This window comes from Elgaria multicarinata, chromosome 3, assembly GCF_023053635.1.
Source record: "Elgaria multicarinata webbii isolate HBS135686 ecotype San Diego chromosome 3, rElgMul1.1.pri, whole genome shotgun sequence".
In the NCBI taxonomy this organism is placed as follows: domain Eukaryota; kingdom Metazoa; phylum Chordata; class Lepidosauria; order Squamata; family Anguidae; genus Elgaria; species Elgaria multicarinata.
The window spans coordinates 76,739,942-76,763,068 of NC_086173.1; the positions used below are offsets into that span (position 1 = coordinate 76,739,942).

The following is a 23,127-nucleotide window of genomic DNA, read 5'->3' on the forward strand; positions in this document are numbered from 1 at the left end:
TGATTCTACTCATATAGTATCCTGCATATTTCCAAAGACACAAATATCCCCAACATTCCTAAGAAATAATACTTTTGCTGGCTCTGGCAGGTTAAATTATTTGTGATGTCATATGAGAGAACTGAGAAAAAGATCAGGAAGTTCTGGTTGCTCACCTGTTTCTAAGTGAGAACAAATTTGGTGTAAAGAAGTAGCTATATCCTACTTTGAGTTAAACTCAAGCCATTTCATATTTTATGATATTACACTGATTTAACTCAAGAGTACCTTCTGACTTACTGCTACAGAATTTATAGCAAAGAGTTCAATACTAAGCACACTATCAAAAGCATTCTACCAGGGACTTACCAGCTTCTCTGTACAATGATCATCCAGGTCAAAGCAATATGACTGGCTAAACCAGAAGCTGCAGAGGACACAAGTACTAATCCAATAGCTGCAAATTGTTTTTAGGAACCTGATTTTAACTAAAATCCCGAGTTGGGAAAGAGCAGTTTCAGAAAGTTATGCCCCCATAGCTGCTGCCTGTCGAGTATGGTCCTAGCAAGAGCAACAATCATGCTTACTAGCTGCTAGGTGCTGTTTCTTCGAGACTTAAGTCATTTCTTTCTATCCAAAAGAGGCCAGAATGAGGCCAAGAAGTATTACTTCCTGCTCCTGCCCTCACTCTGAAGATCCATGATGTTGCCACATAATAACTAGAAGAATTGAAGAAATGGCACCCTGCAGCAGATGTGTCTATTGCCAGAAGAAAGTGGGAAATACTTTTTGTGCTTCCCAAATTGCTGAAATGCCCCCTCCCAATGTCACACCCTGTAACAGTGTAAAAATGTAGGGGTGGGGGAGGGATGTTGAGCATTAGCAAATACACAAGACTCTGATATAAAACCTCAACTCCCAGATAAAGAAAGGACATCTTGGCATTTAATATTTTTAATTATACTTAACTATAAGCATTCTACAGAGGTTGTAATATTTTTATTTCTGTTTCTTTTGTCAATTCAACTACTCTAGTATTGCATTCCCAGTAATATGCCATCAGATAGCGTCAATTATTGTACTGTTGGAAATATTTTCCCTCTGTGCATGTTTGTTTAAAAATATTTTGTTTATATAGCCAATAGCTCTGCCAACCTTGGGATAAATGTTCTCTGCAATATTTCCTGCAATCAATTTTTAGCTAATAGTTTTAAGGAATAAGAAAGCAATCAACAGATAAATAAGGGGGAAATATGTCTAATCTTTGTAACCTGCCCAGAGAGTTTCAGCTGTGGGGCAATACAGAAATAATAATAATAATAATAATAATAATAATAATAATAATATTAAAAAAATATGCTGTGAATGTAATACCTGTTTTGAGGAAGTGTCCCCTACATATACATAAAAAAGACTTATACAACTTACTTTTTCCTCAATGCTAGCAAATGTTACTAACTCTGTAAATCTATATGTCTTGCAAAACTTTAATGCTTCATTCCAAGTCCTCTTTTCATTTGTCTCTAGGCAATAACAATTTTCATTCCAGTAGTGCCAACAGGGGGCTTGAGGACAATTCAGTTTGAACCTGGCTTTAGATTAAAAAGAGCGAGGGGGGGGGAGATGTAAAATGATAATATTCTAACTAAATTGAAGCTGTTTAATTTATACCGCCCTCTTATTCGTCTTGAAACTCTAATGCCATTTTTAAAAACCAAAATGGATTGTGATGGCCTTTGGCTATATGTAAAAAAGTTTGTAACAAGTAAAATTGTGCCAGAGCACTAACCCACACCAAGCTGTTTCAGAGAACAGCCCCACTTATTTGTATATCACATTTTCCAAATACCTTCAGCTGAAGGGCACAGAATAAACAAATGCAAGAGCTATAATTATAAACATTACAGTATAACATTAACAACTCAATTAAAACATATCAAAGTTTTAATTTTTTAATATTTTTAATGTTTACTGTTTTTAACTTTTATAAACCGCCCAGAAAGCTTCAGCTATGGGGCGGTATATAAATGTAATAAATAAAAAAAATGAATGAGCCTAAGATATACCAACTGGTCAGTTAACAATCACCAATACTAACATTATACTCATATTACACTCATTTTGCAAAATACAACAGCCAGATTGCTTTCAGGTGCACACTGTAAGAACATAAGATCCTAAGAAGAGCCATGCTGGATCAGACCAAGGGTCCATCTAGTCTAGCATTCTGTTCACACAGTGGCCAACCAGCCACAGGCCAGGGACCAACAAGGCAGGACACGGTACAACAGCACCCTCCCACCCATGTTCCCCAGCAACTGGTGCATACAGGCTTACTGCCTCAAATACTGGAGATAGCACATAACCATCAGGGCTAGTAGCCATTGATAGCCTTCGCCTCCAGGAATTTATCCAACCTTCCTTTTAAAGCCGTCCAAATTGGTGGCCATAGTTGTTTTCCATATTACACCAATCTTGTATCAACTGCACTAGCTGCAAATCAGTTGCAAGGCACAATTCAAGGCTCTTACCTCTAAAGACCTTAAGGCTGAAAGACTGTCTCACCCCACATGAAGCTGGCTGTAATTTAATACCGTCTTTGGACGTCCTTCTGCATTGTCCCACCACCAAAAAAGGTTAAGTTGGTGGGGAACTGGAGATCGGGCTATCTCTGTGACATCACCCCAACTCTCTTCCAAAAGCAGCTAGGTTAGTCACTTATTTGTTCAGTTTTAAGTGAGCTGTTAAAACCTATTTTGTTCCATATGGCTTTTTAATATTTTAAATTTTTTAGCTCTGCGCTCTGTTTTTAAGATTCACTCCTGCTCTCAATTTCTGCTGTTGGTGCTGTTTTAAAGCATTCTAATTGTTTTTAAAGTTTTATTTTTAATTGTTTAAATTGTTGCAAGTTTTATCTTTAAGACAGTCTAGGGGCCCTATTTGGACTGAAAAGTGACTCGTAAATTTATAAATAAATAAATTAAGCAATTCATTAAACAGTTTGTATTAAGAGAAACCTAACATAAGGTAACTTGCCCACATCAAAATAAAGCAAAATAACAAAGCACCTCAGTCAGCCCACCCTCAAGCTGACTGCCCCCCACCCCAAAATAATAAGCTCCCCACCGTTGCACCACACTGGATTAGCGCTTTACGCTTTGAATATTAGCAGAAGTTTACGCGTGTTTACTCGGAAGCAATTCTCGCTGTACTCAATGGGACTTACTCCCAGGAAAACGGGCTTGGGATGCAAAATTACGCCTTTACCGCTTTCCATATCCACACTGGTGGTTTCTGGTTTGTTAAAACGTCCACAGCACATTGTTATATCCGCGCCCCTTGGCTACTTACCTTCAGCTTCCCAAGTATCACCCGGCTGCATTTGCAAGTATATAATGAGGAGGAGGAAGAAAACGGAAGCCATGGCGATTTTACTACACGCGCCCGCAACCGCCTGCTTCTGCTTCAACTACCCGCCGCGGACTGAGTCGGCGCATGACCGCCAACGCTTTCCCTCAGGAACCCTCTCCTGCCCCAGTCTCAATGGCAGCCTTATGAAACCCTCATCATTCCTTCACATCTGCCAATTCAAGTTCCCCGACGTTCTATTCAGGAACCCCAATCCCCATTATCTTCCTCCCCTCATCCCCCACTAAATCCTATTAACCCCAGGAACCCCCTTCCTGTAGTTATGTGTTACATTTATATACCGCCCCACAGCCGAAGCTTGGTTTACAAAGATTTTCTGCATGAGACACACATTCCTCTCAGGAACCTCCACCAATCCCTATTCTTTTTTTCAGACGCCCCCACCCCCAGTCATATCCCCTATTAAATTCCCATTTTTCTCCTGAGACACCTCACCCAAGTCCCCATTTTCCAATTCAAAAACCTATCTGTATGCCCACAGGATAGCCCCAAATATCCACTACCACCAATAGCCTTTTATAGTTATTTTCAATACTATTTGGGCATTCCTTTCATCACATCCCACCCCACCGCCAACCCTACTAAGTTGGTTTAATAAGGGGAAATGTCCAATGAAAGCAATGGGATTCCAAGTAAATAATGGATGTGCAACCTGCACATCTGTGTTTGGATATTGTAGTGATGGATTTATGGTATTTTATCATATATTTGTAATCTCAGAGTTATGATTTTAATAACGTTCATGTGTTTTATCATTTTTAAATGGATTGTTAGCCACCTTGAGCCTCTTGTAGGGTAGTGTGGTATATAAATACCAGTGGCAATTTTTTATTATTATTATTAATAATAATAATAATAATAATAATAATAATAATAATAATAATAATAATTTATTGCATTTTTTATACCGCCCAACAGCCAAACCTCCCTGGGTGGTTCACAAACCACATTGGTGGTTTGTGAGTTGATGTGAACACACAAAAGCTGGGAAATCATTTTTGCAGCCATAATACCAGCCCCCTTTCAAATCACATATGCCTTGGGCAAAGGGACCAGCACATATGTGGCAAGTGACATAGGGCAGGAGCACACTGGGATGCACACATGACTGTTGAGCCACAGGGCTCTGGGATCTTATCAATCAACAGCCTGAGTGCTCAAACCTGTGAAAACAGTGAGGAAACTGGTGTTTATCAACACTGGAGCTGTAAAGGAAGATATCCCCACATTTAGAGCATGGCGACACACACACACAATAGGTTTGCTCAGAAGAATACCATAATCACAATAGATTCCATCTCTAAGGCATAGTTCTGGAGGTGAGAGCTCCAGACTGGGGGTACTGGTTTAGGGAGCAGCTCATGCCTTGGTCTGCTGGGTGAGGATTTGTGTGTTAGGGATAGGTGTCTGGGATCAGGCTTATGCCACGGGCTGTCAGGGGATGGGGGTTCATGCTGGGGGTTTGGGGTCTAGGGTCTCTGGGCTGGGGTGGCAGTTGGAAGGGCGGTTTGCAGGGTTTGTTGGCAGGTCTCAGCAGTAGAGGCTCATGGCCAATGTAACTGGTGGAGCAGAAAGGGGGGGTCACTGGAGGTGGACCCAGGGGCACCTGTTTTGCTATACACACAGCTCTTGCTACACAGTTCAAGCCACCGACCACCTCTCACAGACATTTCTCCAGAATGAGAAACAACTGTAGATTAGTGTGTCGTTTGAACTCAGTCAGAGAAAGTGGTTTGTGGCAGAAACCACTTATCGAAAGCAGGGGGTGGTCAGAAGAAATCCATTTCATACACAGGCAAACTAAATCAGCAGGCAATTAAAGTCAATGACTTCAAGAGAGAGAATCAGAGAGTATGTCACTACACAGAAAAAGTCAATTATAGACAAGTCCACTTCTCCAAGATTTTAATGAAAGGGAGATGGGACACCAGGAAACCTGTTACACACAGAGACAAACTGAGTTAGCAAACAAGTAAGAGTCAATAACTAAGCGAGAGAGTTTGGGTTACATAATCCCAGTTGTTTTTTAAGTGTGGCCCAGCAAACACTAAACAATCAGAATTTAGCCAGGAATATGTATTAAGGGAAGAAAGGATTTTTAAAACCACATGTTCACAATGTGACTCAGATTCATTATAAAGCAAAACAAAATGAATTCAAAGCCCAAATTTACATATTGTTCAACCCACCTCACCTCCCCCGCAAATGTATCCAGAGTAACAGCACAAATAAAGCAATTCCTAGCAGAACCAGCTTCTCCAACACTGAAAGCAAGTGGGAGAGGGGGGGAAACCATTTCTCACACAGATACGCATGCTTACCTGGAAGTAAGTCCACTGTATTCAGTGAGATGTACTTCTGAGTAGACCTACATAGGATTGCTGTACGTATCCCATCATTTAAAAGCACTTGGCACACACAAGCAAATAATGCCAATGTATATTCTATCACGATGATGATGTATAATCTTAAATTGCAGCACCATAAATTGAAAAGGATTATAGTATTAAGGATAAAATCCACCCACACCAAGCACTATATACAAACAGACACATGTAAGAATTTTATCAGTTTGGAAATCCCGCCCAGCCCAAATACACTGTTATACAACATGGCAGCGCAGACTTAAACGTATTCCCCTATTTATTCAGTCACAAACCCATGGAAACAAAAAATGTGATTCAACAACCCTTCTGCAGGGGCGGGGCCTCTCCCTGATGTAAAACTCAATTGGATCAAGCTGTTCTGCTGTGGGACTCCAGAGGCCCATTAAAACCCTCCACCCTCTGGCTGCATACCACAGCTCAATGCAAACATTTTGGAATCTCATAGGGACTTTCCTCAACACAAACAAATTAGTTTTTTGTGGGGAAGCTCTTATCTTCCTAATTAGGGTGAAAAGGAGGACAGGGCCCTTGTATCTTTACCAGTTGCATAGAAAAGGGAATTACAGCAGCTCTCTCTTTTTTTTTTTTATTATTATTATTATCATCATCATCATCATCATCCCACCTTTTGCTCAATACTGGGCCTCAAGGTGATCTTACAAAGTTTAAAGCATACATTGTAAAACCTAGGAAAAGAAATGAATAAATATATATATATATATATATATATATATATATATATATATAGTTTAAAATACACACAAAAAAATATAAGTCATTAACATAGATGGAGGACCAAATTACTCTCCAATGGCCTGCTGGGACAAACAAGTTTTAGCCTGCCTCAGAAAGCCCTTCAAGGAGGGAGCCAGTCTAGCTTCCCCGGGAAGAGAGTTCCAAAGCACTGGAGCAACCACCAAGAAGGCCCTCTCCCATGTTCCCATCAAGCACGCCTGTGAAGATGGTGGGACTGAAAGAAGGGCTTCTCCAGAAGATCCTAAAGCATGGGCAGGCTCATAAGGGAGAATATGGTCTTTCAAATAACCTGGACCCAAGCCATTTAGGGCTTTATAGGTCATAACCAGCACTTTGAATTGTGCCCGGAAACAGAATGGAAGCCAGTTGAGCTGTTGTATGCTCCCTGTAACCAGCTCCGGTCAACAATCTGGCTGCAGCTCTTTGAACCAGCTGGAGTTTCTGAACACTCTTTAAAGGAAGCCCCACGTAGAGTGTGTTACAGTAATCCAATCGGGATGTAACTAAGGCATGTGTCACTGTGGCCAGGTCTGACATCTCTAGGAACGGGCGCAGCTAGTGCACTAGCTTTAACTGTGCAAATGCACTCCCTCTTTAAATCTGATCACTTAGTATAGCTCCTGCACTTTAACTGTTGTGATGAAGAGAGAATTTCACCAGGTTCTCCATATATACAAATTACACCTGCTGAAATTCCCTTTTCTATGCGACTGTTGAAGATACAGGAGCCCTGTCCTCCTTTTCATATGGTCTCCATATTCCTTGACCAATCTTGCCGGATTTCAACCTCATATTTTGCATGACAGGTGGTTGGTCATGCTTGTTCATGCATTTTTCTTGAATTTCCACACCCAAAAAAATTCTATGAAAGCCTATACACTATAAGAACTCCCCATGGGCCTATATCTATCTATGAGGTCCTATATGGGTGGCTAATCCTTTTCCCCTATAGCATCCCATAATAAGCCTTGTTATGCATCAAACCTAGCTATGTGCAAAATTTGAGGGAGATGGGACAAGCTATGCCCCAAGACCTGACTTTTTGCCCCTATGGGAAACATGAAAAATGGTGTTCCCAACGATAACTATGGCAGAACGGGGCAGTTCAGCAGAGTTCGCAGTTGTTTGTGTTGAGGGGAGCTCCGCTGACTTATCCCCATATGAAAATGAACAATCCACCCATTTACAGGTTGTTTTTAAAAACGGCTCTTCCCCATTGCACAAGCCGTGGGACTTGCAAACACAACAAAACCAGTGGTGTGGCCCCATTGGATACTGCCCAGAATATAAGTAAAATAAATAATTCTAGTACATATTTAGCCAGAGACACCACATTTAATAGAAAAGTCTTGTATCTCAAAATGAAGGACAATAACATGTACATAGGTGGCCACTTATGAATCACCAAAATAGAGAACAGGGGATATTAATTGGCATAACATTTATGTGTGCTAATGGATAAGTATAGACGCAAATTTAGAATTATAATTTAAATAGAAATATAGTACATCTTACCATAGTATGGAACGCTCTGATTAAGTGGCCGGTGTGCCTTGCTCAGTCTCGAGGTGCTGTAGATGGGCAACATCAAGGCCCAGCTCTTCTTTTAGAGGGTTATTTATTTTTATGCTGGACTTGGACAGGTCAGCCCTTCCAACAAAGGCCTGTCCTCTGTAAAAGAAAGAAAAAAAGAAGAGATGGTCATCCCACATGCCCCCCCCCAATAGTTAATTTTACTTCAACGTTACCTAAAAAGCTACAATTTGTGTGGTCTCTTCCTAATTTTACTTCCTTTCATAGCTGGAATGCACCCTTCCCATGTACAGTGGTGCCATCCAGACAGGACTTTGGGCAGGAGTCCAGGGCTCAACTCATCTAAATTAGCAGAAAGGGCTCCAAAGACTGGTTTACCGCATTTTGAAATAAGTGTGTGTGTAAAAGGTGTGTGTGTAAGGCCACTAAATCTTGAATATAAAATTAGTTACATTACTGCTTATGCGGATGCCCTACACATTTGGGTGTGATAATGCAGGTGCCGGGTGTATAATAGCACACCTGCTCTTTATAGAGCATTTCACTGAGCAACATTATCTGTCTCGAGGGCCTCTTCGGGTCAAATGATGCATATAAATGTGAAAATAAAAACAATAATAAAAAAGACATGTCTCTGAACCACCAACATAGCAATTTAACTTTTGCTGGTGTTTGTGTGCATGTGTGTACTCAAGGAAGGGAGAGGCAAGAATCACCAAGAGCAGAGTGAGGGAATGGATTCTTTAAATATAATTTTAGTTTAATTCTATAAAGATAATTCAGCTGTTTAATTCAATATAGAAGAATGCCATTTTGTTGTACTAAAAAAAAAGAAAAGAACACTCATCAGATGGAACAGACATGACTGTGTGTGTATTAGTATTCTGATGAAGAGAGGCTGTGATAAAGAATGTGACTGCTGGCCTCCTGACTCCTCAGTGATGTTGCCAATGATGTATTGGGAGCTGACTCCGATTGCACCATTTTCAAAATAGCCTCAGATGGCACACAGAAAACAAACAGAGAGGCAATTCACAATGTGACCATAATGTTGCCGCTTCCCCAGGGGGCTAGGTTATCACTTTGCATTGCAGAATGATTCCAGGTGAGTAGTTTTCCTTAATTCTATTCAGAGCAAAGTGAGGATTGTACTGTATATATAGATGTATGTTTTTGTTATTTTTTAAAAGGAAAATCCTAATCACCCTGCTCATTTTATCTCTTTTTTTATTTGGGGTGGGTGGGGCATTTGTTTACCTGCAGGTTTTGAGAACTTCATGCAAGATGTACTGTGGTGCTTCAGTCAAGTGAAAGGAACTACTGACATCGGTCTGATAGAAGGTAGGTTTACTTTTATTCTTAGAATCAATTTCTTGTTGCCCAGTCAATGATGGCATTGTTTCTGTTCACATGCTGATAATGTATGCTGTGAACAGGTAGCATGGATTGGTTTCCTTTTTGGGGTGTGTTTCTTAAAGAAGCATCTCAATTAGCTTGTCCATAAAATGAGAACACCACGAACAGCTTCCATTCACAGCTTCTATGCAGAATAATGATTCAGTGCATTAATCATCAAGGCAGAAATCCTCTCCCCACCATTTCTGTCTTTTGGGGGGCGGGTGGGAGTATGCTTCTGTTTTGTTATGGAGACCATTCTAACATATTTAGTGTTGCACTGCATAAATTTTATTGCACTTCTTGTTGTAAGATAGGGGACAGGAAATGTGCTCAGGAATTACAGGTGTTGAAGGACTCACAAAAATCTTTTGCCTAGGTCTTCTGGGCCCAATAAAATCCCGTCCCCATCACTCTTAAGCTCAACATGCCATCTGCTTTTAACAGATGTGGGAACAAGCTGTGGGACAGGAATAACGGTGCCACTCGTTGCCCACCCTTTTTAAATAGCTGGCTAGATGTATGCTTCCAAACTGGAGCTCTGCCAGCCACCAGCCACAAGACTGCACATTCCAGGTGATTTTAGAGGGTTCTTTCTCTCTCTTCAAGTTAAACTGCTCATTATCACAAATATTTCATTTCCAACTATTTGTTGTTGTTGTTGTTGTTTCAATAAATTGCTCAACCAAGAAATTAACAAGGAGCTTGTTCTCCCCTCCCTCTCCCAAAAACTACTGGATTAGAATGTATTTGAATATCGCTGTTTCCAAATTCCTGGTACTGAACAGAATAGTTTCATGCTTACAGGCCTCAGTACATGGGCAATAGAGAAGGGCAGCAAGCCAGAGCTACTCTCAAGCAAACCCCATTTATAACAATGCACTGTGTAAGTTCATTGGCACTATTATCTTCTCCAATTCCCAGCCATTGAATATTGAAACTAGCCTGCTTATCTCAGGTCTTAGATCCTGGAAGCTCAGTCATCAGTGAGTGATGAGAGCAATCTGAGGGAATCTGGGAATCCTATCCAAATGTACCCATGTATGCAATATCAAAAAAATCAGCATAACCTGAATTTCTTAAAGCTGGCCAGTCTATGACACATTTCTTTTTATTTTACAATATAAATTAGGCTTTACTGATTAATACTTTATACTGTTAGTTTTACCCTACCCAGTGCCTGTTTACCCTACCCTGTGCCTGTTTGCATTCTCTTCCCCTCCTTATTGTTTTATTATGATTTTATTAGAATGTAAGCCTATGCGGCAGGGTCTTGCTATTTACTGTTTTACTCTGTACAGCACCATGTACATTGATGGTGCTATATAAATAAATAAATAAATAAATAAATAATAATTAACCTTTACTCTCCTCAGCTTCTAAATTTTCAAGAGAATAATACTCTAATCCTCTGAAAACCCCAAAGAACAGAAACAAACAAGTCTCTTTCATCTCCATTAAAATTATCAGATTTACTGTGGCATAAGCTTTCATGGACTAGAGTCCACTTCATCAGATGCATGAAATGTTATCCTAAATTGCAGGTGTATATATACACATTGGGAAGGAGGGAAGTTTAAATAGTACAGTCAAAGGGACATGAAATACAGAAAATATAGACAGTCACAAATATGTTAAAACATACAGATGACTATTTACAATCAATGCTGATAACAAAAACATCCTGGCATTTGTAAACTAATTGATATGTGTAGTGCAATAGAAAACCATTGTCCCGATTCAAGCCACAAGTAATAGAACTGAACTTCTTGATAAATTCTAATTCAGCAGTTTCATGCCTCAGTCTCCCTTTGAAGTCTTCCCCCCCGCCCCATTTTTTATATTTATTTATTTATTTATTTATTTAATTACATTTATATACTGCCCCACAGCCGAAGCTCTCTGGGCGGTTTACAACATTTAAAAATAGTAAACATTAAAAGTATACAATTTAAAAACACACACACACACACACACACACACACACACACACACAAAAACAGTATAAAAACAACAGTATCCATTTAAAAACAACAATTGTGGGGTCCATTAAAAACAAACTTAACATTGTTAAATGCTGTTAAAAATGCCTGGGAGAAGAGAAAAGTCTTGACCTGGCGCCGAAAAGATAACAATGTTGGCGCCAGGCGAGCCTCATCGGGGAGATCATTCCACAGTCGGGGGGCCACCACTGAAAAGGCCCTCTCCCTTGTTGCCATCCTCCGAGCTTCCCTTGGAGTAGGCACTCGGAGGAGGACCTTAGATGTTGAGCGCAGTGTACGGGTAGGTTCATGTCGGGAGAGGCGTTCCATCAGGTATTGTGGTCCCAAGCCATGTAGGGCTTTATAGGTTAAGACCAGCACCTTGAATTGGGCTCGGAAACATATAGGCAGCCAATGCAAGCGGGCCAGAATCGGCGTTACATGCTCAAACCTCCCTGTTCCAGCTATCAATCTGGCCGCCGCATTTTGCACAAGCTGCAGCTTCCGGACCGTCTTCAAAGGCAGCCCCATGTAGAGGGCATATTTATATTTATTCAACATAGAAGTTGTTTTCTTTTTTCTGCAACAAACTAACAAGACTGGAAACTATTCCAATGAATAAATGTAGCAGAGTTGTATTCACACAGTGTATTTTATCTTAATTCTTTTGGAATATTTTTTGAAGGACTCAAGGGCTTTGATCCCTCAGTTCTTAAGGTTCTGGAGAAATTAGGACACCACTCTTAATTTCCTTAACTGTTAGGAGTTTTGTATGTAACAAGGTTGTAATTTGCACTAGCTTTTGTGGGTTAAATGGAAGGGATATTGAATGGATGTAGCCCTTCCCCTTTCCTATCTTGAGGGCTTGGAAGATTTTAAAAGTAGGTCAGAGTAGGGAATTAAAATGGGGAGCATTACTACTGTCTTGCTACTGTCTGAGGAGGCTCTCACATGCATTATAGAGGATAATCATGTTAATCAATAATATTGAATGCAGGCTATTCATTTATATTAACTTTATGATATGTCGGGCCAATTGAGGAAAAAGCAAGTAACTACAAATAGACTGGTGTGCAGACTAGAGGTATACAGCCCATTTATTTATTTATTGCGATTCACCCACTAGTCAAATACAGCATAGTAGAACCACAAAATACAGCATAAAATACAATGTAAAACTACAGTAAAGAAGTACAACTAGAATAAAACCTAGCAGCAATGCAAAGATTTAAAGTACAATAGCAAATTTAAAACAACAAAGCTAAAAAACTAAATTTTAGAATTCTAAAATGCCTGGGAAAATAAAAAGGTCTTCACTTGTGTCGTAAGGGCATAACGTAGATGCCAGATGAACCTCTCCTTCAGATAACCTGGTCCCAAGCCATCTAGGGCTTTAAATGTTAGCACTAATTCTTTGAATCAGGCTCTGATATGGACTGGCAGACAGTACAGCTGGAAAAGTACTGGCATAATATGATCATGTTGGCCAGACCCCATTAAGAATCTTGCTGCCCTGTTTTGGACCAGCTGAAGTTTCTGAACTTTTTTCAAAGACAGCCCCATGTATAACACATTATAGTAATCCAGACAAGAGTTTATCAGAGCATGGATAACTGCAGAAATGGGCATAGTTGATATATCAGCCGAAGCAGATAAAAGGTACTCCATGCCACTGAGTCTACCTGTGCCTCAAGTGACAGTTCTGGGTCCAAGACTACCCCCAAACTATGAACCTGACCCTTTATGGGGAGTGCAACCTCCTCCAGAACAGGTTGAATATCACCTAGCCAGGTAGATGGCTCATCCAGTAAGTGTACCTCCGACTTCTCTGGATTGAATCTCAATTTATTTGCCCTTACCCAGTCCATTACCATGCCCGGGCACTGATTCAGAACAGCCACTTCCTCACCTAAATTTGATGAAAAAGTGAAGTAGAGCTGGGTGTCACTTGCATATTAATGACACCTCAGGATAACCTCCCCACAGCAGTTTCATGTAGATGTTGAACAGCATGGGTATAAAATAGTTCCCTGTGGAGCCCCGTAGCATAGTTGCCAAGGCATAGAGCAATAATCTCCCAGCAGCACTTTCTGGAATCGTCCATCCAAGTAGGATCAGAACCAGCGCAGTGCCTCCAACTCCCTGCCCAGCCAACCTGTCCAGAAGGATACCATGGTCGATGGTATTGAAAGCTGCTGAGAGGTTCAAGAGAATCAATAGGGTTGCACTCCCCCCATCCCTCTACCAGGAAAGGTCATCCCACAGGGGACTAAGGCACTTCTAAAGCATGATTGAAATGGATCTAGATAATCCGTTTCCTTCAAGAGTGCCTGGAGTTGTCCAGCAACCACCTGCCATTTTTAACGAGGCCACTCAGGCCAGCACAACTCCTCTCATTGAGGAGTTAACAATCTCCTGCACCCAGCTGGACATTCGCTCCTTATTAGATCTGATAAGCCATGAAGGGCAAGGGTCAAGCGCAGAAGTGTTTGACTGGATTTGGTCAAGCACCTTGTCCACAACTTTGGCTCAATAAGTCTTATATGCTCCTGAACTATTTTTATTTTAATGTCTACTACCCATCTTTATTTCTCTACCTACCACAGTTTCTAGGAAGAAGAAACCCCGTTGTACATTTTTGCTATGACTTTAGGGGATAAGCCCCACAACTGTTACCTGTTGTTGTTACAAAATTGTTTGAAGAGGTTAACTCTCAACCTCACACCCAATTCTGAGATAATTTCATGGACTGGGGAGTGTTTCCATTGGTTGAGCATTGTCTTCCCGTTGTTGTCTTGTCCTGCTTTTGATCAGAAATGCACAGGGCACTATGGAGCAATACAGTATGGAAAGTTTCAAATGAGTAACCTGTCTTAAAGTTTAAGACTGGGGCTTTAGCTTGGAGTCCTTTCTGACATGTCTCTCCAGACATGTAGCCAGGTTGATATGGGGAAGGAGGTCCCAGGAATGAAAGGAGTTGTTTCCTTGTGCAGACCCTGAGAGTACAGACTTCAGAGGTTCTGATTTAGTAACCATTGCTCAAGAGCCCACCTGGGCTCTGGTCTGGTTATTATGCTGGGGGCCGGGTTGTTTTCTAGCGCCTCATGTCACAGGACAAGTTGTGGCCCTCCAGATGTTTTTGCTTTCAACTTCCATGATCCCTCACCATTGACTATGCTGCTAAGGGCTGATGGGAGGCAAAGACCGAAACATCTGGAGAACCACTGGTCTAATGGATTTGGCCAGTCCCCCCTCCTCCTCATAGTCAGAACCCAGGCTGCTCAAGATATGGTCCCGAAAGTTGTTTCGAGTGCAGAAGCCCCTCTAAAGATGTCTATTCATAATTCTGCTATCAGCCCTTCCTGACAGGCTAGTTCCAATACCTGCTGCAACCTGTTGGCATTTGCTTTATTTTTTTCCAAAAGTACTGGAATTCTGAGGAATAAAATAGGGAGGTGCACTAAAGGAGTGATTGGGAAAGCTTAACAAAAGGTAGGGTAGAAGACTATTGTCAACAATTCTGCACCTCCATATATTTTAAGTGTGCAATCCTATGCATGTTTAGGGAGAAATAATTCCTACGAGCATTCCCCAGTCAGCCATGTTGGCTGGGGAATACTGGGAATTGTATGGGGTTTTTTTCTGTCTAAACATTCATAAGATAGTGCCCTAAAACAACTTTTTCCCAGCTGAGTCATCATTAGCAGTTAAGAAGAAAAGCTAAAATGTCTTTGGTTTATGAAGGCCTTTGGGATTTGCAACCTAGAACCATCATTGTTTAAAAGTACAATCAAGATGAGAGTAATTTCCCCCTGTTTGTAGGTGATGGCACAGGGAAACATTTTGTTCTTCATGAGCTATTCTTTTCCAAGAAGATCATAATGAGATTCAGGGATGCTTATTAACTTATCACCCAAATAGCAAGTGTTATTGGGTACTAACATTACAGCTTGTTGAATTACTCCTTTCAAGTATAAAACTGTTAAAGCATCCCAGGGACCATAAGATTGTTTGGAGTTCCCCTCCCAAGGCCATAAACATTTCTATAACCTTTAGAGGGGGACTCTGAGTTCAGATCCCCAGCCCCTTAAAACCACTGCAGAAAAAACTGAACTGTATGCTCCTTGATGTTGCAAATATGGCCTCAGAGAGAGAGAAATGGTGGCATTTAGATAGGTGGAGAGATAAGGGTCAGTATTCACAGCATCCCATGGCCTCTCTAGCCCTGGCTGGACCCTGCCAGTGGCCTTCTCTGGGTGGGCTCAAAGGAAATCAAATTATTGTGGATTCCAGTTCCTATTCAGGCCACCATAACTTTAAGGATTCATATAACCATGCAAACTTATTACTTGCTTCTTCCCAGGGATCTCCTGCAAACTATAGCTGTGTAAGAGAAGTTAGGATCTCTATTAGATTCTCAGCATCCTTATCAAACTAAATCTTCCAGGATTCCATGGGAGAAACCATTAATAGTTAAAACTTGTATAAAACCAATATAAATTTATGGTGGTGACGTGCCCCAAGACTGCTAGAGTAGAAACTTTTCCAATGCCCTGCACTTGTTTTGCAGATTGTGCCTTATATTTAGCATCTGGAGGATGCCTTTTGATTGTTAGTGCCAGCCCTGCCCCGCCCCGCCCCGCCCCGCCCCACCCCGCCCCATATGCTTGGAATAGGGTGACCATATGAAAAGGAGGACAGGGATCCTGTATCTTTAACAGTTGCATTGAAAAGGGAATTTCAGCAGGTGTCATTTGTATATATGAAGAACCTGGGAAAATTTCCTCTTCATCACAACAGCTAAAGCTGCAGGTGCCCTGCCCTCTTTTAAATCTGTCGCTCTAATATAGCTCCTGCACCTTTAACTGTTGTGATGAAGACGGAATTTCCCCAGGTTCTCCATATATACAAATGACACCTGCTGAAATTCCCTTTTCTATGCAACTATTAAAGATACAGGAGCCCTGTCCTCCTTTTCATATGGTCACCCTAGCTTGGAAGCACCCACTGAGGCCATGTGGCTTGAGAAGCAACATTTTCATTTTGTTCTTTAAACAAAAAAACACACACCATAATCTGAATCTACTAAATGTACTTACTTTTCATTATGTTTTCTTCTAGTACTACTTCCTCTCCCACTCTTTTTTCAAAGATACATTTCAAAGCAATTTCCCCCAAACAATGGCATAAACAACATGTTAGGAAAGTCTTTTTTAGCATTTTCCGTTGATCAAATACTGCAGGTAATTTCAAAGCTGACAATGCTAAACAAATGAGATTCAAGCAGCGATAATTTCCTTGAATTGATATTACACATTTATTTGTCAGGAAAGCTGGAGGCAATGTCATGAGTAGTACTAGAAGGAGAAGAAAAAGAAATTGAATGTCATCGTTCTATATAATTCCTTACCCAGGTTTATATAAAATATTTCAAATGCTCTGTGTGAAGTACAACATGCCAATTCAAGGAAAATTAATACTTGGTTTATTGCAGAGTTGTTCTTTTAATCAGATTTCTTCTTATGCTTGCATACATACTAAACACAGTATGTGGCTATAGATTTGTCACATTACAGATTGTGTCAGGTTAACCCTGAAAATTGTCAACATGCCTTGAATCATGAACTGTTATTTTCAAAAGGGAGGTGAATGCCTTAGGGCCAAACTAGATGTGATTTCATTTTCGCTTTCTCTATCACCATGATCCTGATCCCCCCTGAAAAAAATTCCCCCAAACTGCTATTAGCTTCAGAGAGGAATTAATTAGTGCTTGAAGACAGGTTTCCTAATATGGGAATATTAGTTCTAAAACAAACACCATCGTGTGTGTGAATTAGAGTAATAGTCCATCACATCCCAACATTACAAAAAGTCCTATTGCATCTCACTCAGAATCCAAACTATGCTAGTTTTTCAGTTAGCAAGTAGGTAAGATAGGACACCAATTGTTCATTTCCTTTGCACAGGACTATTAACTGTTTCTCTAGATTTAGGATGCACAATGGATTTGTGGTAGTGGATGCCATGTTCTGCCATACTCGTGTGATATTCTAGAGCCTATATTTGAGGATACCTTCACAAAATTTGTCTAGTTCTGGGTGGTTAAAATTCATGAATTATTTTCATGAAGCACAGCAAAAGGTAGCAATTTTTGTTCCAAGGCTGCAATCCTATGCACATTTACTTGGAAATAAGAACCATTGAAACTGGTGTTTTTTATAACCACACAGACATTATTAGGAAAGGATTTCATAAAAGAACTTTGTAACTGGCAAAAACTTAAAAGCCACATATCTAGAATAGACTTTGGTCATGTGTTACTCCTGTCCTCCACCATGTCCTTGCAGAAATGCTTAAATTGTACTATTGTTTCAAGAAAAATAACAGTAGAGTAAAAGTTATTTCCATAAAATATTTTTAGGAGGGGGCTTTTGATATTTATTTATTATTTATTGATTGCATTTTTATACCGCCCAATAGCCGAAGCTCCCTGGGCGGTTCACAAACACTAAAACCATTCGAAGTATAAAACAAACAGTATAAAAACATCATGTAAAATGCTCATTAAAACTGATTAAAAACATACCATACATGATTAAAACATCCTAAAAACATTCTAAAACCATCGAGTTAATATATTGGCTTAGAATGTAAGCTAGGATTCCTTGTTCAAACTCTTACCTTGGCCCCCATAGGTGGCAAGTCAGTGGATGTGTTTGTATCACTTTAAGCCATGCATTATAGATTTATAAACCAGAATTTGAACAAGCTTATGCATGCAGTCCTGCTTTTCCCCTCCCGTCACATAAATTGTTTGTTTATCTAAACCAGGAAAGTGAGAACTTTGCATAAACCCAAGTTTATGGTTTATTGTGCCCAACAAGCCAGGATGTGTAAGCCAACAACAAATACTGCTCAATGTAGGATTCCTGCATTGAGCAGGGGATTGGACTCGATGGCCTTATAGGCCCCTTCCAACTCTACTATTCTATGATTCTACTGGTTTAAAGCTGTTTTACAATCCTAGCATGCTTGGACACAATAATCTATAATCACAGTTTTGACATCACACAAAGATCTCATTTTTCTTATTTGTTGGCTTACACAAAGGATGTGTGTGCATGTGCAAATAGGCCACATGCACTAGCATATTGCTCTTTCACATTCTGTCTTATTAAGCCATAATTTAAGTCTTAAAGTGATGTGCAAATGTAGTGACTATCTCTCAGCTTTAATGCCCCATCCATATTATGGAAATAATAATACTGACCTACTCTATATGGTAAGATTACTGCGGAAATGTATGTGAAACACTTTAAATATGCGAAAAGTGTTACATTAAATGTGATTATTTCTGCTCCCTCGTCCAAAAATGTAGTGCTAAAAGAAACTAGGGCTGTAATCCTATAATCACTTACCTGAGAGTAAAACCTATTGAACTTAAACTGAACAGACATGTGCTGTAAGGCTGCAATCCTATAAACACCTGAAAGCCACATTGAACTCAGTAGGTCTTACTTCTGAGTAGTTATGGATAGGACTGCACTGTTAGGCTGCAATCCTATGGCCCATTCCTGGGTGTAAGCCTCATTGAATACAATAGAACTTAGTTTTGAGTAGGGTGACCATATGGAAAGGAGGACAGGGCTCCTGTATCTTTAACAGTTGTATAGAAAAGGGAATTTCAGCAGGTGTCATTTGTATGCATGCAGCACCTGATGAAATTCCTTCATTTCAACAGTTAAAGCTGCAGGAGCCCTACCCTCTTTTGTATCTGGTCACTCTAGTATAGCTCCTGCAGCTTTAACTGTTGTGATGAAGAGGGAATTTCCTCAGGTGCCGCATGCATACAAATGACACCTGCTGAAATTGCCTTTTCTCTACAACTGTTAAAAATACAGGAGCCCTGTCGTCCTTTTTATATGGTCACTCTAGTTTTGAGTAAACATGCAGAAGATTGTGCTGCATAACTATGTCCCATGTACAAGTACTTGGGAATAAGCTCTGTTCAACTCATTATGCTCAACTACTACATTTCCTAGTACAAGTGAATGTGGTGAAAGGTAGTTCACTCTAAGCAACTGCTTTTGTTGGGCAGGTGTACAAAAAAACTCAGTCTGGTTATTAAAAATTATGTTATTAATAATTAAGAGAAAAACAAACAGTAAGAAAAGTTGAGAAGAGAGCTACTTTTAATTCAGCTACATGCAATCCTATGGACATCTACTCGGAAGTAAGTCTCAATGGGATCAGGTAAGGGTTTTTACGATTGCAGCCCTAACGACCTTTTAACACGGAGATCTGCGGACCTTTTCTTTTTCAGCTTTGTAGCAGCTTTTGTGACTAGCCAACCCCCCTCCCCCCGTGACACTGCGGGGAAAGGGGGCGGGTGAGAACGCCTTTTACAACGCAAACCTAACCATGCTTACTTAGAGGCTGAGTTCGGACGACACGCTAATCAACGGGGGTGGGGGCTGTTAATAGGAACAGAATGGGAAACAACCGTTGATTAGCGTGTCGTCCGAACTCAGCCTGGAGTACGTCCCACTGAGTTCCTATATTACTTACTTCACCCTAAATGCGCCTAGGATTGCAGCCTCACTTTCTAAGGAGCTCTGCAGAGTTTGGGATGCTCTTCAGCGCCCTGCGCTATTAACGGTCGTTCTCCCAAAGAAGCAACGCTGGCGATTATTGCACGCAGCCTCCTTCAGTGTGTGTGTGCGTGTGCATGTTTACAGGCGGGAGGGACTTAGTCAGCAAATCCTGTTCTGATGAGCTTCAGCCAATGAGGAGCCGCGCCCTGCTTGCCTGGGGGCTTCAGAGTTGGAGCTGGATGCATGCAGAAATGCGAGGCGGTTCTTGCTGGTGTTGATGGCAAAATGGGGTCCGGCTACAGAGGTTACTTAGCTCTCCCAGCTCTGCAGCTCATGGAGGGATTGTGTAATGCACCCATCATGTAGCCTGCCTTGCAAGCTTGAGGATTCCTCATGGATTGAGGAGACTGTTTATCCCTTATTTTTATATAGATATATTTTGCTGGAAGATGAAATGCTTTTCTCGTTACCTGCCTTACCTCTTCAGACCTCCGAACACCATCCTCTCTTCCAGCTGCCACACTGAAGGTACAGATCAGAGAGGAGAGGGGCAGGATGATGGGTGGTACACAAGGTACAGATCAGAGCCGAGAGGAGGGGAAAGATGAAAAGTGGGAGGAGAACGTGGCTCCCCCTCCCAGTCGCTGCTGACATTGCCTTTTGCAGGCAGTGCGGGAGCGCGGGGGAGGGGGGGTACAAGCAAAAAGCTGGTCTTGTGACAAGATTTCAGGAATCAGCGTGGCCTTGTAGAAAGCCCGTTATTACGGGGGGAGTCAAGTCATTGATCAAGGTGAATGGTGCAAAACATGACAGTATTGAGAATGTCTTCCGGGCCCTTCAACGGCTCCAGGCGTGTTTTGTGTTTTGTTTTTAGAAAGGCGTGCATCGATGTTGCTATTAAGTTTTGTATGTATGTTTCATGTTTTCCCCCAAAAAGAAAGAAGTAGCGAAAATCGATTTTAAAATCCGCACTACAAAAGTGAATGTGTGTCACTATTTTCGTTTTTCTTTCATTCACATGCGCTTTTTTCAAAAAATACATTTGGTTTTCACTTATTCATACAAGTCTGTTTTCAGATCTCAAAGGGGGTGGGGCAGAAAAGCTGTGCAGGTCAGGTAATATACAATATATTTTAGTAAGGCTCAAACGTGATAGACGAGGTGAAAGCTATTCAGGGCCTGGGAGAATCCTATAAAGTTCTGGGCAAGTTTCTCCACTACTGATTTGCATGATGTACTTCTGTGTGTGAGAGGGAGATGTCAGGCGGTTTTGTGAATGATCATTGATGCCACATTCTAAAAGTTTGCATAGAGCTTACAGGAAGTATTATTGAAATGGTTATCATACACTATTAAAAAAAGGGCAGTGGGGAGAGCTCATGTACAAAAGCCGTAAGTAAAACATGCTTGTAAGAAGTAATCTAAGATCTATAATGATTTCTAAAGTGTAAGTGTTGTAGCAACTTTTGTGACTACCCAACCATCCCAGTGACACTGCCAGGTGGGGAGGGAAGAATGCCTTTTGTAATGCAAACCCTCTGTATAATTGAGATCAGCATCCATCTCTGTGGAAATTTTAAATGAGTTAAGTATTACTGTGATTGATACTGTCAAACCAGTTGCATAGTGCAAGGCGTGCAGGCACATCATCTAGCATATTATTAGAAGTAATTAAATGTTAAAGCAGTAGTACGGAGAGAACAATCCAATACTGAGTTGTCTTTAATCTATGTCTTCTAAAGCCATTTCATTTTAGCTGGATAATTTATGATTGGAACATGAGAGCATATAACAGGCAATACATTGGCATTTACTTGGCCCCATAGTTGTCATAGCATTCAAAAATGTGTCTGAAACAAGTTACTGAGGCCACCTGGTTATAATCCAATAAGACTGATTTTTACTGTTTCATATAGGAACCAGAGGGTTGGATGGCATTTCCATGCATTGGACTTTGGTTCATAGTTTGCAAGAACGCTTTACGCAAACAATATTAATTCAGTAAAACAATGTACTGTTATTAAACGATGACTAATCAGTATACTAAAGTTGTTGGGCTTTTTCCTTGCACAGGATCATTTTCTTTAACTATTAATTTCTGATCCACTAGTGCAAATCCCGTGTTGCCATGGGGATTAGTAGTCTGAGAATGATTGGATAAAAATATGTTTGCCCATTTCCCTTGCGACTTGAACAACTTTACATTTTTGAAATAAATGTACTACAAATGAACAGGCAAAGGCGAAAACAAAAAGTGTTCTTTTTAAAAAGATTGTTTACTATTTTTTGAAGTTTAAGGTCAAAAATTCGTGATGTAAGGTTTTTTCTCTCTCTCTTCCCTCTGGTGTCTTTTCAGCATTTCCCCCTCAGCTTCTCTTCCTCTTCCTCTGTCACCAACAGCCTTTTCTTCAGGCCCTTTCCCAAGGCACTCTAAGAACTCACAGGAGTAAGCATAATTACACATGCATAAACACACTGTGTCACATGTTACATTACAGGCACAGTGTGGGAGCATATGCATTAACTTCCCCTTTGCCTCATCCCTCTCCCTTGTTGAACTGCCCAAACTGAACTTTGGACTTTTTTGAAGTTTTAACATTTTGCGCATGTATACACTACTCAAGCTTCAGTTTAAAACAAAAATTAGCAAAATCGGTCTGGTAGATCTCGAGTAATAAGCCCGACACCACCGTATTATATAAGAAGATTTGTCTAAAAAAGACCTATAGTGTGTGTCCAAAGTTTGCTTATAACCCAAACCTGTCCTAGTGAATTCCCTAACTAATCCTCAGCTCCATCTTCTACCCTTCCATCTTGTCTCCCTTCTGTTGAAATTTTGATTGTAAACTCCTCAAGGCAGGACTTCTCTTTTTGCTTATGTTGTTCTCTAAGGACCGTGCATATTGATATGGCTGTATATTATTTATTTATTAACATCTACCCTGCTTTTCAGATAAATTGGCTCCCCAAGTGGCTTACAACATTAAAATCAATGCATACAAAGCAACCATTTTAAATATACCATAATAACGTAAAAGAAAACACCTTGATTATCCCCAAGGTTACCTAGGG

At 40.6% G+C, this 23,127-nt stretch overlaps 1 protein-coding gene across 3 annotated transcripts in view; it reads left to right on the forward strand.

Moving 5' to 3' along the window:
- The first annotated feature begins 9,088 nt into the window (after positions 1 to 9,088).
- The window catches only part of PPP2R2B (protein phosphatase 2 regulatory subunit Bbeta), a 263,756-nt gene continuing 249,717 nt past the window's right edge, over positions 9,089 to 23,127 (forward strand). Inside the window, exons 1-3 of one of the 3 annotated variants that reach the window (XM_063120655.1) lie at positions 9,089 to 9,189; positions 9,348 to 9,425; positions 20,488 to 20,583. In XM_063120655.1, coding sequence (XP_062976725.1) covers positions 9,180 to 9,189; positions 9,348 to 9,425; positions 20,488 to 20,583 — 184 coding nt within the window. In that variant the 5' untranslated portion in view covers positions 9,089 to 9,179. Of the gene's footprint in view, positions 9,190 to 9,347; positions 9,426 to 20,487; positions 20,584 to 23,127 lie in introns of those variants that run through there. The other 2 variants (XM_063120656.1, XM_063120657.1) reach the window with 2 other exon arrangements.